This window comes from Arvicanthis niloticus, chromosome 12 (assembly GCF_011762505.2).
Source record: "Arvicanthis niloticus isolate mArvNil1 chromosome 12, mArvNil1.pat.X, whole genome shotgun sequence".
Taxonomy (NCBI): domain Eukaryota; kingdom Metazoa; phylum Chordata; class Mammalia; order Rodentia; family Muridae; genus Arvicanthis; species Arvicanthis niloticus.
Window position 1 is genome coordinate 23,922,552 of NC_047669.1, and position 26,143 is coordinate 23,948,694.

Sequence of the window (26,143 nt, forward strand, 5' to 3'; positions counted from 1 at the left end):
CTCCCACACTCTGGTACTAGGAACAACAAAAATGGTGACTGAATGGAAGAGCTCACACTGGCCCCTCCCCCACACATTGTGTAGTCAAAGACTAGCTAAGCAAGAGAACACCAAGGAATGATCCACCTGCTCATCTGAAAGGAAATAAAGGCTGTGAGTGACAGATACAAGTTTAGACAACATGCCAACGTATAGATGTCCAGAATGACTTAGTTAAAATGTCTGCTATGGGATATACCAAAAAGAGTGAGTAAAGAATAAATGTGTTCTTACATAACTTGTTAAGCAACAAATTCTGGCAAAAGCCTCTGTTGTGTGATCCTGTGTCCTTGGAATCAGGGGCACAATTTTACCTACTATGTCAAATCCACCTGTGGCTCTGACCATCTTCCTTAACTTCCCTGTCCCTGGATTCTGTCACCACTCAGGGAAATGTTCTAAAACTCAGTCCAAAGAGTAAAGAGCCAGTTTCAGATCAAGCCAAGTAAAATCCAGTAGAGAGCAGGAGCTAGAGCTAGAGTCACAACCAGAGCTGCAAGCATAGCCAGATCCAAGCAGGAGCCAGAGCTAGAACCAGGCTCAGAGCTCAAGCCTGATCCAGAAGAGGCCTCAGAAATGTGGAATACAGAAATGGGACTACCATCACAAAACAATTTCCCACCAGCAAGACAAGTTTTTAGGAGCCAGAGAAGGAACAAGGAAAATGTCAAATGCGACCTAGCAATCAGTTTGCATATCCTGTATCTGCACTCAGCTCTCCCTATACCCATGTATTGCTTTAATACCCAATGTCAGTTTAGCAGGTCTGCTCAATTCTGCTCCTTTTTTGCCCTGTATTCCTATCTCTCTCTTTTAAAAAATACTTTCTCCTTTTCTCTTTTAATTTATCCTTACTGTTTCTATTATTATTATTATTATTATTATTATTATTATTATTATTATTATTATTATCTCTAGCAAAGAACACTGTCTAGATTTGTAAGTCTCTGTGCCTAAAGCTGCTGGAAGATGAATTTATTTGACATACTTTACTTCTCTCTTTCCAGTCTACCTTGAGCCAAATTCCCTCACCTCCCACACCACCACATACTCTGTGGCTCCTAAAGTTCCACTTTCTAGTTATATTTTCTGTCCTGGCTAGTTTTATGTCAATTTGACATATGCTTGAGTTATCTGAAAGGAAGGAACCTTAATTAAGAAAATGCCTCTGTAAGAACCAGCTTAAGGCATTTTCTTAATTGTTGATTGGTATGGGAGGGTCCAGTACCATACCTGAGCAGTCTGAGCAAGCCATGATGAGAAAGTCAGTAAACAGCACTCCTCTGTTGACTCTGTATCAGCTCCTGTCTTCTGGTTCTTGCCCTGTTTGAGTTTCTCTCCTGACTTCCTTCAATGATGAATAGTGATATGGAAGTATAAGATAAGTAAACCCTTTCCTTCCCAGCTTGCTTATGGTCAAGGTGTTTCATCAAAGCAATAGTGACCCTAACTAAGACATCCCTCTACTTTCTATTATCTGAGTGCTAACCACTATGTCCCAATGCATTTATACCCACTTTATATCAACAATAATTAATATACAAGAACACTCATACAGTACTTTCAGTGTCTCTTTATTTCCTAAAATGGTTGGTGTTTGTGGGGTGAATATTTGTACTTGACTCTATCTTCATAGTGGGTCTATCCCTGCATAGGGACTATTATTGCAAATGGTTTAATTTTTCTAGGGAGACCACTGGGAATGAAGCCTGATACCCTGGACACCAGTGTAACAGGGGAAAATGATTCTTCAGTCCTGCTATAATACAGTACCTCTGAAACACTTCAACTACTTCTACTGAAAGAATAAAGGTGAGTTTAAAAAATAAATAAATTCAATCCACAATCTAACTCTAGATATGCAAGTCTAAATGTAAAAGCAAAGTAACATGAAAAGCTAAAGCAACACGTATCCTCTGAGAAAATCAATCCCAGAGCAATGGACCCTCCTGAGAGTTACTTAGACAAAGTTCTAGATGATGAACTCAAAATGGTTATAAATATGCTCAAAGAAATGAATAAAGAAACAAATACATTTCTGGAAGAATTCCAAGACAGTGCACACAGCTAAATGGAATAAAAAAAAAAAGTCAGTGCAAGATATGAAAATGGAATTCAGTAGAGAAATAATGTTGAAATAACTTTTCAAAGTATTGAAAATAAGTGACTGTTGCTCCAAATAGGGCAGCTACTTCACCCCACTAGACCCAGGGAGTACTATAAAAGAACAGTCAGAAAGACTGTAAGAGAAGGAGGATGAGAAGGTATATGCTAAGGAAACACTGTCTGCTGGATATAGCATGGTCTTTGCAATCATTACATACAGTTGCTATGGTCTTACACAAGATTGGGCATGTCAGCATTCCATCATGGATCTGGAGGAACTCTTGAGGCTCCCCTTCTACCTGAAGAGCTGCTGTCAGTTAATGCGACCAGCTAGCCTCATGTTCCTGCAGCTGGGTTTCCCCTTCATAATGTACTCATGATAAAACTTTTCTTCCTTAAGTTGTTCTCTATTTAGGGCATTTGATCATGGCAACAGGAACAAAACTAAGTGAGGTGTCACAATTAAATAGGCAACCTGAGGAATCCTTATAGTGAAAGAAATGCCCTGTTTACAGAGTTTATCCTGATTATGATATTATTTTTTAAATATTGTTTGTGTTGATTTGGGGAGGTATGGGTTAAACAGTTTTCGGGATTTGTGGGTTTGTTTGTTTGTTTACTTTTTAACCTTTCCTCTACTTTTCCAAGTTCCACCCCCTTTTCCTACCCTCCCAACTTATTGGCTCTTTTTTTTTTTTTAATTCATCAAATACAGGTGGTACTACCCATAGCTTTTGGATGCATAGCCTTCCCCTGGAATGTGACCAACTATGTAGTGTCTTCAACAATACAGTCTTACTGTCAGGTTATGGAGGTTAAAAGCTTTGGCAATAGTCTGTAATGTTTAGGAGGGTCTATGGAACCTCATTGAGCAACAACTCTAAAAGAAATAACCCACTTATGGTGCTGTCCTTTTTATTTGCTAGCTTGTGTCTAGAAAGGGCATTATTATTCCATAATTGGATGATTCTATTTAAACTCTTATTACATATATGTAAGTATTTATGTTAGGGGATTTCTACAGTAGTAGGTTTCCATGTGACTTTTAGAAAGTTTTTATTCATTCTATTCATTCCTCCCCTGTATTTTCTTCTATATCCTGTCCTCCCATTATCCACCCCAGTAAACCCTTTCTATTCCATTATCATCCTTTAACCCGTTATACCATTGTCTTCTATATCCCTTCCTTGAAGTCCTCCATTAAACATAGTTCCTTATTGGTTTCTTGATACCGATGGACATTGCCAATGAAACACACATATCTGAAGATGCAAAGCTAATATTCACAAATGAGAGAAAACATAGGACATTTGTCTTTCTAATCACTCAAAATGATTATTTCCAGATTCATTCATCTATGTATGAATTTCATGACTTAATTGTTCTTTACAGATCAATAATGTTCCATTTTTAAATATACCATATATTCATTACCTATTCATGGACAGGTAGGTTGTTTTCACTTCCTGACTATTGTGATTAGAGAAGTAACGAACACAGATGAGCAAGTTTCTCTACAGTAAATTATAAAGTTTGTCTCATTTACTTTCCTATTGCTGTGAAGAGACACCATGACCAAGACAACGTATAAAAGAAAAGATTTAATTGGCAACTTGTTTACATTTCAATGGCTGAGTTCATGACCACCACTACAGGAAGCATGGCAGCAGGCAGGCAGACATAGCACTTGAATAGCAGTAGCTAAGAGAGTACTTCTGATCCACAAGTTGATGACAGAAAGAGAAAGACTCAGCCTGGCATGGGTTTTTGAAACCTCAAGTGACATACTTTCTCCAACAAGTTAGTTCTACCAACTAGGGAAACAGCTCAAACATTCAAATACATGAGCCTATGGGGGGACATTGCACTACAGAGAGCTTTAGTTATATGTTCAAGAGTGATATAGCTGATCATGTAGTAGATCTATTTCTAGGTTTTTAAGAATCTCCATACTAATATCTCCATACTAATAATCTCCATACTAATACTAATAGAGGCTGTACCTGTTTACACTTCCACTAGCAGTGAATAAATAAATGTTCCTGTGCCAATGAGTTCAGATATATTTCTTACTTCAGGTTCAGGATATCAAATCTTACGTTGAAATCTATGATACACTGAAGTTGAGTTTTGTGCAGCCAGAGAGAAAAATCTAGTTTCATTCTTGCACATGTAGTTATCCCAGTTTTACCAACACCATTTGTTATAGATACTATTTTTCTCCAATGTGTATTGTTGGCCTCTTTGTCAAAATAAGGTGACTGTAGAGGTGTAAAGTGCCTGTATGAATTATGAGACCAATGTGTATTCCTGGTGCCCTCAGGACCCAGAAGAGTGCACTAAACCCTCTGGAATGGAGTTATAGTTGGTGGCACTATACTGGTGTTAGGATCCAATCTTAGGTCCTCTGCAAGAGCAACAAATGCTCTTGCTACTGAGCCGTCTCTCCAGCTCCCTTGTTGTGGTATCACACAGCAGATTTATATAATGTTACAGGTAAAAGAAACTGAGTCAAAGAGAACATTAGATTTCAGAGAAACATTTTTTATACCTAAATATAAGTCTTAAAATAAAAGGTTTAGTTTTAAAAAATAGACAAGACACTAAGATGCATTTGAGAATAAACCTATACACTATATGCACATATTATAAAAAGTTATTAGGCTAATGACTTTCTACCTTAAGAAACTAAAAAGGGACAAACTAGACCCAAGGTAAAATTTTAAAAAATCAAAGTAGAAATTAATGTAATAGAATAGAAGTAAAGAACAAAAAAATATGAGTCCAGAAGTTCAATCCTTATGCATAGTTGACAAACTTCTAACTAGACTGATCAGAAAAAGAAATACTGCCACAAGCAAGCAATAATAGAAGCTAAAGAATGGATCATCAACAGTAGTCCCAAAGACAAAACTTATACAAAGAAACTTGACAGTGGTGATTTTCACAATAGTTACTCATTTATAAGGAAGGAATACATTTTATTTGGTTATACATTCTTTACCTATTTGAAGGTTCAAGCAAACAAAATTGGCATTTTTTGTAGAAATTAACAAAAATTAAGGATACATTCGTATAGCACCTGTTCTTGTTCCAATAGCCAAGATTTTCTGGACTGGATCAAAGGCCAATGCTGTGGGCTGATAAGGAAAACCATGCCGAACTGTCTGAAAGAGAGTAAATAGTGGAACTAGTCATCAGGAAAGTAAAAATTAGAATAATGACAAGAAACATGGCCACCAGAGTGACTATAATTAGGTTTTAAATGGAAAACATCAAGAACATGAAATAACATAGCTCCCATACATTGTTGATGAGAGTATAAAATGTATTATTTTATAACCACTTTAGAAAACTACCTGACAATTGTAAACAAACTAAATGCATACCTACAAGAGGCCCCAGCAATTCTATTGCATATGCACCTAAGAAAATTTAAGGCATATGTCCACAAAATTATTTTTATAATTATAACACTAGTGACTTTAATCATAATAGTAGAAAGTCATAAATAGTTCAAGTGCCTATCAATAAAAGAATTAAATAAAAACAACTGTGGCACAGTCATGAAATACCATGTAACAATTAAAAGATTACTTACAGATGCAGCAACATGAACAATTATCAAAAGTCCTGTGACTAATGCAGTGCAGTTTTATGTCCGACTTGTTTCTCTCCCCCTTAGTTTTATTTTCTATCACTGTCATGCATATGGTTTAACAAGTCAGATAATTCTATAGGAAACAATGTAATGATTAAAATTAATCTGTCCTGTCTTTCTTTAATTTTTCTTGTTAGATTCAATTATTTTATTCCCTTCTGATATTAGTAAAGTATTTTTACCTCATTGTATCTTAACATTTATTTCTGATGCTTACTGACTTTTAGGAAAAGCATTTTCTTTTCCACATCCCCCTCCATTACACATATGCATGTACTTACTATATGCCTAGCTACCAATCAAGCATAACTATTTGCATTATACTATTGCTACTCTCTTATTCTATCACACAAATTGTTTACTCCATGGGGTTAAAATCATTTTGTTAACTTGGTTACTTTTTTATGTACTTTGTTGTTAATTCAGCCTCAAATTCTTCTCTCAAATGCCCAAATTTCATTTAATGATGAATATAAGGTACGCATTTTTAGTGAGATAGAGTCAGACAAACAAATGACCGACAAACAACCTATAGTGACAGAAACAAGCTGGCCTGGGTTCATTTGCAGAAGAAGAATGGGCTAAAAAAAAAAAAGGCCATGGGAGATAAAATACTACTTTTAATATGGTAATAATATCAGAGAAAACTCTCATATTGTACAGCTTATATAATTTCACGTTATTTTAAGCATTGGGAAGGAAAGTATTTATGAGCATAAGCCCAAAATATTAAATAAGATATTAGTACGCCAATCCATTAATGAAGCCAATAATGAACTGTGACTATTTCAAATAGTTTATCCCAACAATAGAAATATGATGTCAAATATAATTACATAATCTTTAAGTATATATGAAGGAATATATAGACTAGATGTATATACTTTATATATCTTTATACATATCTAACATCAGTATTTATTTATTTCACCCTTTTCCTTCCTTAAATTTTGATCCCTTTAGGACTCAATTTCAAACTGTAAGAACTTCTATCTACTCACAAAATAATTATGGGTGTGATACAGAGAAACGAACATAATTTTTATTCTGTAAGTCTCTTTGCAAATGTTATTTCTAAAAAGGAATACTGTGGACATGCTGTACTTATGTCACTACTACTTTTGTGAATTTATCATTAGAGTTTGTGATGCTGACTGGTTGTTTTGATTAGTGAAATGATCTCCTGATCATATTGAAATTGATACAGTATAGTAAAAATACAAATGACTTTTCTCTAAAAAGCCAAAAGCTCATTTGCATTATTTCTCTTGCATGGAAAAGTAAAGGAAAATTTCAAGTGTGTTTCCATTGTGTTTAAACAAACTTTCAGAGCTAAAGATGGTAAACATCACCCAGCAATAGTTAGCTAGAATCTATGGAGGGTAAACTTCCTAGGTAAACTGGGAATAGTTGGAGAACAGTTATTATAAGAGGTTGAGAATGGCAGAAAATCTCTAGTTTCAGAGACACAATAGTTGTAGAGCAAGACAGAAGGAAAAAGGCTAGCCTGGAGAGATAGGCCAGCTCAACAAGCCTGAGCGAGTGCCACTGCAGATGGCAGCAAAAGACAGAGAGCCTCGCATGTCTGCAGTGTACTGTGAATACAGCCGGTTTTTAAAGAGAGAGAAGACAAAAGCTGCATAGGACAGCTGCACTGGCAGAAAGGGAAAAAAGCAGGAAAATCCTCTCCACTTGTACTGGATGGGGCAGTCTCAAAAATCATTTAGAGACTGCTGTTTAGTGAGTAGCATGGCAGCCCTTCCTGACCCACACTCTAAAACATAGAACAAGTGTCCTGAGATTAAAATCTGAAACCTGGGCTGCAGAACACCTCTTCACAGCAGAGTAAAAACATTCTGGATGAGGACTTTACCATACACAGTGAAGCAGATATCTGATCTAAGTGATCCTGGTTTTGTTTTTTTGTTGGTTTGTTTGTTGGTTGGTTGGTTTTGTTGTTGTTGTTGCTGCTGCTGTTGTTGTTTGAGACAGTCTCACTACATAGTTTGCTAGGTAAGCAAAGCCAGCTTTCAACTCAGAGATCTGTGTGCCTTTGCAGGAGCACTGAGATTAAAGGCATGTGCCACCATATCTAGCTACTAATTTATCTTTGAAGTGGAACACAGACAGTTTTGAAGATACCCTTGATCTTGAAAAGGACCATGATCAGCATCCTCAGCTTGACCAAAAAAAAAAAAAAACAGACCTGAGGTATAACTAGCATTGACCACCCAGCCAGCAAAAGACCACTCAGGGAGACGGCCAACATTTACATCAAACTAAGACTACCAAGGAATATACCTGGCATCCATGATTCTCAGAATAATCTCTAGAGGCAAGACCAGAACTGCAGCCAGGTGAGAAATTATATTCAGACTCTTTTGCTTCCCTTTTATTCTCTTATTTGATGCTTATCAGTCCTCCAATTTTCTTTTCCTTTTGATAAGCTTTCCCCCAAACAACACAGTCTGCCCTAGAGTCGGGGGAATGGGGAGGCCTTCATCAGCTTTCCTAAACCTGTGATTGTTTCAGATTTCCTGGTTGCATTTGTTTCCTTCTTTCCATTCCACCTTTAGTCCTCCCTTGGTCTCCACTTTCCCCTCCTCTACTTGTCTTTTCCTTTATGTTTCCCTTTCTCATACTAATAGGAATGGCTAGTCTAACTCTCTTCCTCTCTACACACATTCCAACTAAGTAATACTTTCATACACACAATACTGTGTTCCTTTACTTACTAAAACTATTGAAACTTTGAAACTGGTAAGACAGTTGAGTTTTAATGAACTATTTCTGTATTATCATAAATGTGCCTACAAATTGTGTTATTTATTCTGATAGAATTATACTCTTGCAGTAATACAGGGTTCAGAGTCTATATCCTGAAGATGTGGGCTGAGAATCTGACTACTAAGATATACCACTAGTCCAGTAAAAGGAAATGACATCTCAGCCCAACCTACTGTTGAGTTAGTGTACTCTACTATTGCAACCAACTGCTAATTGAACACTAGAAACACTTACACTGAAAGAATGTAAGTGATAAAATCAAACAAGCAAACAAACAAATCTAACAGAGCATCCAACCACAGATACACAAGTCCTAACACAAAAACAGAAAAGTGAAACATCAAAGCAACATGATACCTCAAAAAAATTTACTAATTCCACAGTGATGTCCTCCAATGATATTGAATTTGGAGATTCAAAAAAACGAGGCTAGAGGGATAGCTCAGTGGTTAAGAGCACTGTTTGCTCTTCCAGAAGACATGGGTTCACTTCCCAGCAACTACTTGGCAGTTCACAACCATTTATAAGTCTAGTCCTATGGGATCTTATGCTCTCCTCTGGCTTCCATGGGCACCAGGCATGCACATGGTTCACAGCATATATGTGGACAAAAACACTGATAAACATAAAATATTCAATGAACATAAATTAAAATAAAATAATTTAAACTGAAAAGACAAAACCATCTAAAGAATAATATTAAATTTGTTTTTTTTTAAACAGAGAGGAAATAAATAGGCTAGTCAAGGTGGTCCATGCCTTTAATTCCAACACTTAGAAGGCAGAGGTAGGCAGATCTCTGTTATTTCAAGGCCAGTCTGCTCTACATAGTAAGTTCCAGGTCATCAAGAGCAACATAGTGAGACTGTCTCCAAAACAAAACATAAATCTGGGAAAGGGGTATACTAATTCATAAGATATGTAATGTATTAAAAGAGAATTGAAGTCAACAACAGGGTAATCAATATGGACTATGAAAGTAAAATTCAATAAAGAGAAATATTGAAAAAAATCAAATGGAATGCTCAGTTAAGTCAAATAATAAACTCGGTGAAAATCTCACTAATAGAATGAATCAAGTGGAGAAAAGAATATCATGAGCAAGTATATGAATTAGAATATTTTGACAATGTTTAAAAATATGAACAGAACACATGTGATTTATGGGACATCATTAAAAAATAAACTTTTGATTTATAAGCTTACAAGAAGAAAAACATATAAAGCTAAAGGAATAATGAATATATTCAATAAAATTTCAGCAGAAAATTTCTCAAACATAAGGAAAGAGGTGGCCACCAAGTTACAGGCAGCATTTAGGTAGTCAGACAAGACCAGAAATGAACCTCCCATGTCTGACTACAGTTAAAACACTAAATATACACAACAGAAAAGGTATATTAAAAGCAGCAATCTTGAAATTTATAAGCTCCATATGTATCGTTAAAACATCCAGAGAGGTGTTAGAATTATGCCAAATACACTGCAAGTGTCTTTAAACTTTTTCCTAATTATAATGACTACCACTGTAATTTTGGAACTAATATGAATCCAATGGTATTTGGCATGACACTTGAGATGGCTCCTTACTCTTAAATTCTGCACCTCCTTCCAATAATTTGAATAGGATAAAGAACATCAATCCGTTCTTCCAAATGTCTAAGTCCTCTTGTATATTCAACACATTAGTAACATTTTTTTTTTTTTGCTTAACTTCTTGTGTCACAGCAATTGCAGAAGCAGTGGTGCTAGCAATTAATGTAATTAAAGCTGCAATACCAATAATAATCAAGCCCACTACCTTCTTGCTTCTGTTTAAAGCCTGACTCATTTCTTCCAGTATTTGCAAGCTATTTTTAGAATACCAAGGTTCTGTGATACTCAGGGCACTAAAACATAAGCTGGTTGATAGACCTCCATAACTAACATGCCAGATTTCAAAACATAAATACAATTAGAAGGTGTACCATCAATGCAACTTACATTAAATACTGTAGAAGAAACAAAAGCATTTTTAACTTGACAATTAAAAGAGCCTTAACACATGTGCTAACACCTGTTTGACATCCAGATCTTGCCCCAGCTTTATCTCTTGCTAACATAACATGATAGATAACTGCAGCTAATTTCCAAATATGTCTCTGAAAATATCCAGAACCAGACTTCCAAATTAAGATTTATTTCCAATATTGGATTAATTTCTAGACCAGTCCATGATTGAGTCTGAATAACTAGTCACATTTAATAACAATACAAGAGACATTATAATTTCTCTTTAGAATGCTGCTCTGCTGAGTGTTGATGTAGTAGATACTGCATATAAAATTACTCATGGCCTGAGGTCAGTATTTCTAAAACTGACCCCCAGACAGAGTTATTAAATTAACAGTCTGGCAAGCCAAGGACGGATAAAATTCTACACAGAGTCTTACCAACCTAAGACATGTGTACATTGCTTTGGATAATGCATATTTCATGATGGGTAAGGAAAGCATTCTTGTCAGAATGACCTAAGACAGGCTCAGTCTTGTTAATTAAATAAAAAGGGGAGAGGAGGAGAGCTTTTGGGGTTGCTTGGCAAGCATCTGACATGGGCCAAGGACAAGAAAATAGGCTTCAGGCAGGAATATGAAATTAGGCTAGAACAAAGAAATAATTTCAGGCAGGAATCTAAATTTTAGGTTAGAGCAAGGAAGTAGGCTTCAGACATAAAAATTACTTTGGGCTAGGACAGGGAAGTTGGCTCAGATATTTTGGTCATCCTGATAAGCCCTTAGAAACAGCGATCATGGGAGTGTTCACAGAATTGTGTTTAATGCTTTGCTTGTTCTTTGACTATTTGTGTTTATTGTCTTGCTTGTTCCTTAACTATTTACATCTATTGTGTTACTAGACCCTCAACCTAGAACTGACCTTAATATGTGCATGTAATTAAAATGGTATAAAAGCAAAAAGGAGGAGGTGGGATGAGATAGGGGTCTTGGGAGGGGAAATGGGGAAAGGGGATGACATCTATATTGTAAATAAATAAAATATCCAATAAAAATAAAAAAACAAAAATAAAATATAATTTAGTGACCTGTACAGATATAACATACTATACAAGTATCTGTAATCTGGATGGTACTGAAACAAGTATCATACTAAGCATATTTTTAAAGGCATATAAAAAGAGGAGATTTATATTTGGTCAGTGTTAGGTACATTTTTCTTATGGAATATAATTCTTATGTAGAATATCTGAAGTAGCATGTAAATGAATAAATATATTGTAGCATTTTCCAAAAAAAAAAAAAAAAAGTAACAAAAGAGAAACACAAAGTTACACATCAGCAAACGTTTCAGAATAAGAGTGAGTTTCTTAATAGAAACTAAAAGCCAGGAGGGAGGGCATGGAATGAGAAAGTCCAATAGCTGCCGACCCAGATTACACTATAAAGCAAAGGTGTCCTTCATAACTGAAGGAGAAGTAAAATGTTTCACTGTGAACACAATCTAAAGGGATTTATGACCACTAATCCAGAGCTACAGGAAACCCTCAAATGAATGCTACATAAGGTAGAGAAAAGGTAAACATGTCTGTGAAGCCTCAGGAGAGACTATGCAGCATAGGACAGTGAGGTACAAAAGCAGCAGACATCACCAACAGCAGGAGAGAAGAACTAGGTGCTCACCTTTAAGTTATAACTGTAAATGTTAATGCTTTTAATGTCCTAATCAAAAGACATATACCAAGAGATTGGATTTTAAAAGAGACCCATATATTTACTGCCTATAAAAATTCACCTGGCTGTCAAATACAAACAGCCTTAGGGGAAAGGCTGGAAGAAGGATACATCAAGGACAAAAGGTGTCTGACAAAATAGATTCTGAGTGAAAATTACTTAGATGATATGAAGGTTACTAAGTATTGATGAAGAAAACAACCCATCCTGATGATATCTCAATTCTACACATATATGCACTGAACATCGGTACACCCAATTTCATAAGACAAATATTAATGAATTTAAAGTCACAAATTTACCTCAACAGAGTAGTAGTATATAACTTCTAATTCCCAACTCTCATTAACAGACAGGTCAACCAGACCAAAAAAGTCAACAAGAAATATCAGTTAAATGGCCTTCTAGCTGGCTGTTTGGGACAACGGACTTTAGACTCTAGGTCTAGCTCACACAGACCATGGACACTTCATTAAGGAAAAGACCCTGAAGCTGGGGAATGCTGTTATGAGTGGCCACATTTTGGCACTGTGCAAGGTTGAGCTGCTTCTCCCAACTTCTGCTGAGCTCTCCACAGCTCTTCAGAGCTGGAAAACAAAACAATAAAACCCTATGTACCAAAACAAGTAACTTCAAACAGCTCACAGTTAAGGAAACTGTGCCTAATGGGTTGGTGGTTACTGAGATGCAGATGTGATTTTATATTAGTGATATTATAGGCAAATTTGGCATCTTTGCCTATAATGTTTAAAAATGATTTTTATAATCTGGTTTTACTTGAGTTCTTATTTGAATGTTTCTGGACCATGCGTAAGGCAACTACCTGAATAAAGTAAAATTGGTATTCCAGATCAAATAAACTTAACACCTCTAGATAATAACCTCATAGAATATACAATTCTTCATATCAATTCATACAACTTTTAGATGGCATGATGTTGCATACAAGAGACTCTGAAGCTACCATCAGAAAACTCTTAAAATCTTTACACAATATACAATACAAATGATACACAAAATAAACAAAAACCAACAGCTCTTCTATATACCAATAACAAACAGCCTAGAAAGAAAAAAAGAAAAACAGTCACATTCACAATAACTAAAAAATAAATATGGAAATGGCAAGAAAGCTCAGTGATTAAGGAGGTCTGCTGGTCACCTGAGAACCTGACTAATCATAGTAACAGAAGCAGCAGGGCACCTGCACAAGCACAGACTTGTGGCTCAGAGAAATATAATGGATGACTTGGGAAAGCATGTGGCTACATCCACCTGGTTTTTGACAAAAATGCCAAATAAATGACAGCCTCTTCAATAAATGGCAAAAAAAAAAAAAAGAAAAAATAGAAAACTAGATAGTCACATGCAAAAGAATAAAACTTTATCTGACACACTGTACAAAACTCAATTTAAAATGGACCAAAGACAATAACGTATGAGTGAGACCAAATAACACTGGCCTAATAAAAGAAAGTAAACCAGAGACGATAGTAATGACTCCTAAAGATTATTCTGATATACTCACAGATCAGCACGTTATTGAACCACCATCATGAGAAGCTTCTGCTGTAGCACATTGGGAACGAATATATAGGCCCACAGCCAGACATTATGCAAAGAGTGAGAAACCTTGGAACATTCAGCTCTAAATGAGATGTTGCCTCAAATCCCTCCCCCTTGGAGTTCAGGGACCTCAAGGACGGTGAAGCAGAAAAGTGTAAGAGCCAGAGTGGATGAAGAATACCTGAAGAATAAGGCCTTCTAAATCAACATAAGCAAAACTCAATGAACTCACAGAGAGACTGAAGCAGCAAGCACAGGGCCTGCACCTATCTGCATCAGGTCTAGTTTAATGTTTTATGGACCCCTGGGTATTCAAACAAGTAAGTCTCTGATTCTTATGCTTCTCTTGGGCTCTTTTTCTTCTATTGGTTTGTCCTGCCCAACTTCAGTCTAAGAGTTGTAAACATGAATGAATAAAAAAATAATTAAGAAATGAATGAAGAAATGAAGAAATGAAAACTTAGCCACCAGCATCTAGGTTAACAACTAAACTGCTATTATACCTGCCAGGAGAGGGAAAAGAGTGGCACTGACCACTCTAAGACAGGTCTCTTGTTCAGGAGTAGAGTCAAACAACAGATAATGGACTCCACAGTTTTTTGTTTGTGTATGTGGTGGTGGTGGTGGTGGTGCTGTGTGTGTGTGTGTGTGTGTGTATGTGTGTGTGTGTGTGTGTGTGTGTGTCTGTGTGTGTGTGTATGTGTGTGTGTGTCTGTGTGTGTGTGTGTGTATGTGTGTGTGTGTGTGTGTACATGTACTTTTATTAGGTTACAGTTTGGTGTTTTGTTTTTTTCCTGTTTGGATATTGTTTTCTTTTGCTTTCATAGTTTTGGGGCTTTTTGTTGTTGTATTGGGTTTTGGTTTGGTTTGATTCTGAGAAAAAAACTTAAAGTTAGGTGGGCAGGGAGGGGGAGAGGATCTGGAAAGACTTCAGGAAGGGTAACAATATAATTAAGATATATTTAAATTTAAAAATTATTTTGAATAATAAAATATTTTTAAAAGATAATAAGGTAAGAATTGAAATTCTGAGGGATTAGAGAAATGGCTCAGCAGTTAAGAGCACTTGTTACCAAAAAACAAAACAAAACAAAACAAAAACAAAAACAAACCCTGAATTTGGTTCCCAGTACCCATTTCAAGGGGTTCATAACCTACTTTAACTCCTGCTCCAGGGATTCTTCAGGCCTCTATGGTTATCTGTACATGTGCACACATCCACACACAAACATATACATTTAAATAAAAATAAAATAAATCTTAGAATTAAAATTTTAAAACTATTAGTGGAAAATATCTCAAGATAAAAACAGAGGCAAGAACTTTTAGAAAGTACTCTGTTTGTTTGCTTTCTGTTATTCCCCACACAATGACCAAAAGCAACTTGGACCACATGAAGCTCAAGAGAAAGGAAGACCAAAAAGTGGATGCTTCAGTTTTACTTAGAAGGGGGAACAAAATAATCAAGGGATGTAGAGGCTGGGAGGGACTTGGGAGGAAGAGAAGAGGGGGAGGGGGAAAAGAGGGGAAGAATCAAGTATGAGAGGAGATGGAGATGTACAGAGGGTCAAGATATTGATCAGAGTTGTGTAGCAATGGGTGATGGGGAGCTGGAGGTAGCAAACAGAAAGTCCCAGATGCCAGGAAAACAAGAGCCTCCCGGGATCCCATGCGGATGACATTAGCTGAAATATTCCACAAAGGGGAGGGAGAACCTAAGAAGACCATATGCAGAGGTTAGGCATGGTTCCCCAGTTGAGGGATGGGCCCACCCACGCATCTCCAAAACTTTAACCCAGAATTGCTCCTGTCTAAAAGAAATACAGGGACAAAGAGTGGAGCAGAGACTGAAGGAAAGGCCATCCAGAGACTGCCCCACCTGGGGATCCATCCCATATGCAGCCACCAAACCCAGACACTATTGCAGATACCAAGAAGTGCTTGCTGACAGGAGCCTGATACAGCTGTCTCCTGAGGCTCTGCCAGATTCTGGCCAATACAGATGGGGATGCTTGCAGTCAATCATCAGACCAAGCACAGGAATCCCAATGGAGGAGTTAAGGGAATGGCTGAAGGAGCTGAAAGAGCCTTATCTGGCATCAATGGGAGAGGAGGCGCTTGGTCCTATGAAGGCTTGATGCCCCAATGTAGAGGAATGCTAGGGCGGTGAGGCAGAAGTAGGTGCATAGGTGGAGGAGCATCCTCATAGAAGCAGGGTAAGGGGGATGGGATAGGGGCTTTGCAGAGGGGGAACTTGGAAAAAGGATGACATTTGAAATAATCAATAAAAAAAAAATTTAAAAAAGCAACTTAGAGAGGAAAGAGTTTATTTTGCTTATACTTCTCATTGCAGCCCATCATTGAGAGGCGTCAGGGTAGAGCAGAGACTCAAGCAGAAGTAGAGGTAGAAAACATGGAGGAAAATTACTTAGTGGCTTCCTCCCTTGCTTCTGCTCAGCTAGCTTTCTTATATAGTCCAGGACTCCCTGCCTAGGATTAGTACCTCCCACAGTGGAATGAACCATCCTACACTTATTAGTAATGAAGAAAATGTCCCACAGATATGCCCACGGGTCAATCAGATGGAGGCAATGACCATATTAAACTCCCTTAGATAACAAAAGGTTATATCAATTTGATAGTTGAAACTAAGTTGAGGAGTCTCTATCAGATACTGGAGAGGATGCTAGGGAAAGAAAAACCTTGCACACTGCTGATGCAGATGTAAGATGGTCTTAATGCTATGCAAACCCATATGGAGGTTTCTCAAAAAACTAAAAATAGAACTATCACATCACTTCTGGGTACACCTGAAGGACTCTAAACAGTATACCATATAGGTATCTGACTATCTGTCTATTATAGATAAACAAGATATGAAATAGCCAAGTTATGAAATTGGGCTAGGTATCTGCCAATAGATAATATACTAGGAAAATATGATATATATGTATATACATATGCACATATACTTATACACAAATATATTTATCATACACATACAATATATAGTATATACATGTATATACTATATAATGTATGTGTGTGTGTGCATGTGTGTGTATATACACACACACACACAAAATGGGGCTTTATTCAGCCATAAAGAAGAATGAAATTATGTTCTTTGGGACAGTGATTGGTGCAATTGGAGGTATCATATTAAGTGAATTAACATAAAAATTAGCATAAAAATTAACATAAAGAGTTGCCATAAAATTAACATAAAATTAGCATAAAAATCAAATACCACATGTTTTCTATGATTTTTGTTCCTAGAATTCTTTATAGATACACAAAATCATTTACACACACATGCATATGCACACATATGCACACGATGTGAAAGTGGGGAGGAGATTAGGAAATGAGATGAGATTCCAAGAAGTGAGATGGAGAAGGGAAAATACACATAAGAAAGGGATAAATATGGTTCAAGTACATTATACATTTCAAAAGAAACTGTTTTCATAAAACCCAATACTATATACAATGAACTACCTAATCTCATCTAAATTAACACAAGGATAATTCAATGTCAGGATGTATATTGACAGTATTAGTACTACATTAACAATTTGAAGAATTGAAACATGGTATTAGTGGTTTCTGAAAGCTTATCTGGTAAAATTTAGTAGTTAACAGAACATCTTTTAAAAATAAAATTAGAGGAAAACTACCCAAAGAGATAAATAATAATGAAAATAGCAATGCACAAAATAAATACCAAATGCTATAATTATTCCTATTAAAATCAGAAAAAAAGATCTATATTTATTATTTATCTCTGTTTTCTAGGTTCAAAATATTTCAGCTACACAAGAAATTGAAAAGATTTATATAAAAAAGTAAAAAACAAAATAGACTTTTTAGGGAACTGGGGAGATGGCAAGAATACTTGCAGCACAAGCAAGTTTTAATCTCTAGCACAAATATATAAAAGTCTCATGTGATCACAGGTACTGTTAGCTTAGTAGTGTGGAAAAGAGGTAGAGGCAGGTGGAATTGGAGGGCTTGCTGGCTGCAGATCTAACTTCAGTGAAAGACTGTCTCAAGGAATATTAGGTAAGTTGTGATCCTCCTGGTTCATGAACACTCACATGCCACACATACATCATACACATACTCACAACCTACATGAATGAATGAATGAATGAATGAATGAATAAATAAATTTAGAAATAATTTTATAGTGGATTGGTGGGATTAATGCTGTGAAAATGGCCATTCTACCAAAAGCAATCTACAGATACATCACAATCTCCATCAAACTTCTAATGCAATTCTTCACAGAAATTGGAAAAACAATCTTGAAGTTCACATGGAAGCACAAAAGACCCAGAATAGCTAAAACAATTCTGAATTAAATGCTGGAGGAATCACCATGCCTGCTATATACAGAACCACAGTAGTAAAAATATCATGGTAATGGCACAAAACCAAACACATTGATCAATGACATACAACTGAGGATATAGATCTAAGTCTACACACCCAGAGGCACCTCATTTTTTACAAAGATGTCAAAAATACACATTGGCAGGAAGAAAGCATTTCTAACAAATGCTAAAAAAAAAAATTGATATCTAAATGTGGAAGAGTAATTAATCCTTATCTTCTACAGTGTATAAAATAAATTCCAAACAGATTGAGGGCATAAGCATTAGATCTAAGAGTCTGAAACTTCCAGAGGAGAAAGTGAAGCATGTACTTAAAGACATGGGCTCAGGTAAGGATTTTCTAAACAGGACCTGGGTTCTGCAGGAAATAAGATCAACAATCAATAAGTGAAACCTTGTGAAATTTAAAAGTTGCTATACTGCAAAGGGAACATTATCAAGGGAAGAAGCAGCCTACAAATGGGGATTAGATAGCTTTGCCAGCTATGCATCAAAGGATTAACATCTAGAATTTAAAAACCTAAAAACCAAGAAAATCCCAGTTTAAAAAGTGAGCTAAGAAACTGAACAGGAAACTCTCAAATGAAGAAGTAATTTGGTGGCCTAGCCAGATCAGTGCTGAAGAACTTGTCCTGGTGGTGCAGATAAGGGAGATCTAGAGGGATGACCAGCTCGGCTAATACCCAGGCCCAGATCCAGGGCTCTGAGTTAGCCCACCCCAAAACCTGTATCACCTGCTAAAGATTGGGACATGTGAAAAGGCCAGTCCTGCTGATCCAACGCTGCAGGATCCACATGACACAGGGCAACAACAGAAAAACTGGGAGGAATCCCAAGAGGATTCAGCAATATTGATGGTGTCACAGAAGCAAAAGCTCTCAAACCAAATCAATGATTCATTACAATAAAAATGTCTGGATGCTGTGGGACACACTGTGACATACCACATGCACTGTGACATACCACAGCTTCCATGATGAGAGGCTCTCTATGCTTTGTTGTTGTTATAGGTGGTAGTGGTGGTGGTGGTGGTGGTGGTGGTGTGTGTGTGTATTTTGTGGAGGAGTTTGAGAGGGCAGACAGTGGATATAAGGGGACAGGGAGATAAGCAGGACTGGGGAGCATGATGTAAAACTCAAAGAATCAATAAAAGTTTTTTTTTTTAAGAGCAAGGCTAAAGTATATTTTAAATATTTTAAATACATAAAAGAAAGATTAGGAAATTACGCTCTTATTTGATTAAGTATGCATAAAGAAACTAAGTAAAAGCTAATAAAATGATTAATCATTGAAAGTAGACTCTGAATTGGTGGTGAGGACTGTGTGTCTAGTCTAATCTATGCCACTCTAATTTCTTTTTTTTTTTTACTTTTTTTATTGGATATTTTATTTATTTACAATACAGATGTCATCTCCTTTCCCCATTACCCCTCCCTAGAACCCCCTATCCCATCCCCCTCCTCCTTTTTGCTTTTATACCATTTTAATTACATGCATGTAATAAGGTCAGTTCTAGGTTGAGGGTCTAGCAATACAATAGAAGCAAATAGTCAAGGAACAAGCAAGACAATAAACACAAATAATCAAAGAACAAGCAAGGCATTAAACCTAGTTATGTGAATGAACTAAAATGCAATATACACATATAAGAAGTTGTAAAAGAATACACTTTTAAATTTTAGTTAATAATTGCCAGTATGAATATTGTTGCAGAATATTTGATCATGCTGTGAACCCCAAGAATATGTTATTTACCAAAAATATCCATTTCCAGTTGTGGTGTGGCTCAGCTCTTAAACGCACACTTTTAATCCTTCTGGCTGGAATACAGACATGCCCTTAGTACACACCTTTAATCCCAACAATGAAGGTAAAATTAGTTTACATAAGGAAGCACCCATGTTTGAAAGTGATGTCTAAATGAGTGGCAGACAAAGTGACAAATCAAATAAAGATTTGACAGAATAGGGTATGTCCATCTGTCATGAGAATAGAGAGGAAAGAGAAGATACTTAAGAGAGAGCAGTGCAGAGAGAAAAAGAAGAAAAGAAAGGGAATTTTACCAGGAGAATTTTACAGAGACAGGTTGAAGAGAGAAAAAGCTAGACACAGGTAAAGACAGAACAAGCCAGAGAATGAGAAGGAGCCAGATTACAACATATAGCCAAAGTTAGTACGAAGCCAAGCAGAGCAATTCAGGAGAAGCCCAGAGAGCCACATTGAATCAGTGAGCTTGCAGAGGAGTTTGAGTCAGAACAGCTGAGTTGAATCAGCCAGCCAGAGATCAGAAAGAACTAGGAAGGGTGAGCTTATTTAGCAGCAAGTCTCAAAAGCTGAAAACATTCTTTGCTTAAATTAGATTGTAAGAGGGTGAAAAGCTTCCAGGACAAGGCCTAGGTTAGCAGACAGAGGCAGTAAGCCTCGGAGAGCACAATTACATCAGGCAAATAAAGGTTACTTTTACAGAATATAAAGTGGGAAAGATCTCAGAGGAATTATGGGAAGGGAAACTAATCAGAATAGATTGTATGAAAAATAATCTATTTTCAATTAAAGAAAGATAGAAAAATGATGCATTCACAGATTGTATGTCTGGAATGTCATCAGTAAATATTTGCAGAATGAATAATTTTTAATTAAATAAATATCCAACCATGCAGGAAGAAAGAGAAAGTTTAGATACAAACTAAATAAGTAAGAATCAGTAAGTTGTCTATAATAGGAATAATGACTAATAAAATTAAGATGAAATCACCATTTATATATTTAGTTATAATTTTGAAACATGTTGATTTTTTTAAACACCTACAAACAAAGGTTATATTCAGTGTGGTTGAATAACATATTTTCCAGTATATAAAGTACTTGGTAAGAGAAAATTGGATTAATACCTTGGAATTGGCTTATATAACCCTTACTAATAGCAGGATACTATTAATAAAGTTTCATGTTTATGTAAAACTACAGAAGTTACAACTGTTAGAATTCTATTAGGAGACTAGAGCTGATGTCATTAGTTTTGTTGTATCTCTGACAACAAAATCCCATCAGAATTTAGTATTAAAGAACAAATTTGTTTACATGCCTAAGAACTTTTATGTTTGTTTTGTGACTAAAGCTGCAAGAGTATCTATTTTCAAATTATCTCTTAAAATATATCAGAGGGAAAGATGTTAATACATACCAGGAAATGAGATGTAAATTTTTAGTATTGTTTTTACAATTAACCTATTTGCACACCCCATCCCTCTCTCAAATCCCAAGTTACAGCTTCACTGCTATAAGAACTGTATGCCAAGATTCTAAACCAATGGCACAGTTTGGCTTTTATCCAATGTGTCTAAAGAATGACTGCAGTACTTTTGTGGATTCCCCAAATAAATTCCAAGCTCCTTTATAAACAGAGATTATGCCTTTAATTTTCAGCCTTTTACAAAGCTTAAGGTTATGATTAAATATCTAGGATTTTAAGTCCAATATTATTTGTATATAAGCAGTATTTTCAAAATATTTATTTAAAAATATAGTTATGATAGATTTGCTAAGTTAAATAAAATTCTTGAAATGATTTAAAAATCAATGCATAATTATCTCTGTATTTGAGGTTAATATTTCAATTTTCCATACTAATGAAGGAACATAAAAATTCTCAATAATTACCACCATCACTTTTTCTCACTGAGTACCTTTGGGATTGTCACCATATGCTAAAGTGATAGAAAATAATGAGCACTCATATTTTTGACACAAAACAGAAGAGATGTTATACATACCAACATTTTACTAAGCCTACTATGAAAGTAGATTCTCTACTACTTAATTATAAACTACTCAAGGTCAAAGAATTTTGTCATAACAGTTCAACACACAACACATAGTGAGTAACTTATTTAAAGTTTACAACTGTTAATTTTCAAAATATCTATGATTTGTAAGTAAAGTGTGTTTGTAAGTGTGCTTTGTAGATTGAACATATATTATGGAACATATATTATGAATTTGTTCTACTTAAACTTAACAGAGAAGTGCCTTTTCAAAACATGAAGGAATTAAATATAAATTAAACTCAGGCCAGTGAGATGCCTTGGCAGGTAAATATGCTTGCTGCCAAGCTTAGCAACCTAGGTCTAATGCCCAGAACCTAAATGGTGGAACAAAATAACCAACCCATGCTTCATGATGCCTTCCCATGCACAAATAAATGTGATAATTCTTTAATCAAAAAATGAACTTTTTAGGATATTTCTATATCCCACAGTTTCTCTCATAGCACATCATTATATATTAGAGAAGAAATAAAAATACAGTCACACTTGTAACAAGCAAGCCATAGACAAACTGCTAAAGGACACACAATTCTATCTGTCTTATCACTCAATAAAAAGACACAGAACTGAAAGACTCTAAAATCTCTATTGCAACCAGACAGTTCTGAACAAAATGTTTCTACTATTATTAGTTGTTTCTTCTTTTCCAATTTTAGATGATGTTAGCATCTGTTATATATATTTAACCTCTGTTCAGAGATCTATAAGCAACTTGAATGTCTTCAAAATTCTTGTTTCAATAAATAATGCACCTTGGATACATTATTCTTCCTTTACCTTCACCTTGAGAAATCATTCTCAATTAATCCTAATAATTTATAAATTTCATAATCATACATTTCTAGACTCCTTCAAAAACTAAACTTTGGCAATTGTTCTATTCGCCCAGAGTATTTTTTGAAGCTATCAAGCCCACTATGTCTCTCTTTCTACTACAGCACTTCCAATTCAATTCTACTGAAACTTCTTTTCTTTCTGGCTACACTCATTTCTCCCTCCATAGGCCAGTTAGCATCTCAGCAGTCTATAACTTAATATTCTACAATGTAATCCTGTATCATGCTTGAAAGAAATAGACATATTAGATCCATTTTACGTATTTAAATATCTATCAATCAAATGCCTTCAAGATTTTTCTCATTGTTAGACAATAAAAATTGGTTGTCATAAAATATGGTTTAACCCTGTAGTAAAATTTAAAAAAAAACACTTTTAAGTTAAAATGTTGCAAAGCAACAATACAGAGGCAGAATAACGTGAAAGAAAAGTACACTAGAAATGAGGAAAGCTCAGTGTCCAGCTCTACCACTGAGTGAGTAAGCTGGACACATTTCTTTGTTTCTCAACAAGATAAACCAGAAGTGGAGACCCACACCTGTAATTCTAGCATTCTGGATTGTGTATTCAAGGTCATCTTGAGATACATAGCAAAACACTATCTCAAAAAATCAAAGAATATTTTTAAAAATTAAAACTATATACTAAAACATTCTTCCGATTCCATCAATATGTGTACTTGAATGTACAATGGGAACCATAGTAGACTTTAAAATATACAATAGACCAGTATTTCTTCTTCATAGGTGTATTTCTTAAAAGGAGTTCTTGATTTAAACAGACTACTTATGTGCCTATTTATAATACTAGACTAGTATATATGATTTGTTGCTGATTTAGTCATATTTTCCTGTGAACATTCTTACATTTCAACCAGCCTGTTAAAATATACTATTGTTAGTATAAATATAAATAATTTTCAAGGATTTGAGTATCACTTCTCTTTTTATTTATTTACTTTCTTTTTATTGAGATAGGTTCTCTTCATGTAGTGCTGGCTGTTCAAGAACGCACTATGTAGACCAAGCTGGCATCAAACTCCCAGAGATCAGCCTGCTTCACTTCACAAGTGCTGGGATTAAAGGCATGGGCCACTATACCTGGATCACTTATTTTCTTTAAATAGTACCTCCTTAAATCTTCAGTAATAGGAGAAAGGACATTTTGAACCTTTGCTACAAATAGTTTATAAATGTGCAATCTACTTACAAAAACATAACTTTTGTAGTCTATCAAAGAAGACATACACATCTCATGTCATCAGCCTATTTGTTTCTAGTCACAAAGAACTATTACATTAGGAAACACAATAGTTTTCTTCATAATAATTACCCCCAAAACTAATGTTATCACATGTTTTCTATGTGCCAGGCACAATGAAAAAAAACACTTCATATGGAATATCTCTTTTAATTTTCATTGATTTTTATTGCCTGATGTCATAGGTGGTGTCACTATGAATGAAAACAAATTGAAGCTTAGAAAGGTTGACTGATTGTCCAAGGTCACTAAACCACAAAAGTACAACATAGTTTGACTAATAACGTCAAGGCTACATAGCTTTTCAATTCTTTAACTCTATCTTAAAATAAGAGAGTATCCTGATTTGCCCCATATGAATTTAAGATTGGGACAGAAAGAGCTGTGAAAAGCATTAAATTAGTATAGCTTCAACGTGAAGTAGAGAGTCAAGATCACCCACTAAATTAAAGAAATGACAAGATAAAAAAAAAAAAAAAAAAAAAAAAAAAAAAAAAAAAAAAAAAAAAAAAAAACACTTCACTATTCCTGTACCTCAAACTTCTATTTTAAATAAATAGTAAGTCCAGATCACAGATGCTTATATTAGTATTTCTGATCTTTGATAGAGAATTTACACAAAAGGGTCATTCCAGACAAGCTAAACACCTTTAAAAACAAACTTTTTTTCGTCTCAGGGTCACTCTGAAATAAACTCAATCAGATTAGACTAGGGAAAATATCTGATCCACATTTAACCATAACAGGTCTTACAGTATTGATACTAAAAAAAAACTTGGAGTGAGAAAAACAACTAACTTTGCTCTCCTGGCAGCTTTAAATTGCCAATTGCCCCTCAGCTAGGGGTGATACTTCATGTACTTCATGTCTTCTTCCTGTTTCTTTATGTTTCTAACTTATTGTAATGTTAAGACAGAAAGCAGACAAAGCAAGGTTAGACTGCTTTACCACTTCACAGTGAAGTCGAGCAATGCCACTTTAATTGATTTTATGTTTTCTCATTTCACTTCAGACACCACCTCAAAAGACATTTTAAATGCCAGGTTCCTAAACCACTCATCAAAATCAAACAGCATTCTTGATAATAACTAAAAACTACATTTCTACTTAACTTTTTTCAATCAATTTTTTTTCTCCTGAAAAATCTAATCAACTCTACTCTGGACAAGAACACATGCTATCTATGAAGCAGAAATTTTACCAAGATATTTTACATTTAAAAAATGCAATAGTAGTATTGCTTGCTCGACTGCCCTCGCCTATTGCTGATGAGTGTATCTATCCCATTTAAATTTTTAAAAAAAGAATCATTTTCAACCTGTAATCTCAAAAGAATTTTGGAAAATATGTCACAGCTTTTTAAAGATTATAATATGTGTGTGTGTATACATATATATTTTTTTTCCAGGATGAAATTGCTAAATATAAAGATGACAACCATTGCTTTGTCAAGCAGCTTATTACAGGCAAAGCCACAAGCATTTGTTGGATACAAGTTAGCATTCAAGGACTAAAGATGTAGGTGAGGGCAGAGTGCTTGTGTAGCATGTAGGAGACCTTGAGTTCAATCTCCAGCACCAGAAAAAAAAAAGGAAAAACATATATAAGACTGACATTAACAAAGGGATTTTCATATGGTTAGGGGAAACATTTGTTATATTGGATTAAATATCACAAGTTATTTATTAAATGAAGTATAGCTACATTTTAATTCCTTATAATAGACATTCTTCTCATTGCTATTTTTAAAACATTTCACAAGAAGCAGAGAGAAATGAAAAGTGATACTCCACTCACTTTTTTTTCTCTTTTAATTTACTCTAGGATGTCAGCTCATGGAATGGCGCTACCCAGTTTCAGAGCAGGTCTTCCCTCCTCAGTTAGACTTCTCTAGAAACACCCTTATAGACAGCCTCTGAGTTGTGTCTACTAGGT

At 35.4% G+C, this 26,143-nt stretch overlaps 1 protein-coding gene across 8 annotated transcripts in view; it reads right to left on the minus strand.

The window, feature by feature from the left end:
• Nucleotides 1-26,143, minus strand: part of Stxbp5l (syntaxin binding protein 5L) — a 286,076-nt gene that overhangs the window by 242,422 nt on the left and 17,511 nt on the right. For all 8 annotated transcript variants that reach the window (XM_034515170.2, XM_076942909.1, XM_034515168.2 and 5 more), the window contains exon 3: nucleotides 5,215-5,312. In XM_034515170.2, coding sequence (XP_034371061.1) covers nucleotides 5,215-5,312 — 98 coding nt within the window. The remainder of the gene's footprint in view (nucleotides 1-5,214; nucleotides 5,313-26,143) is intronic.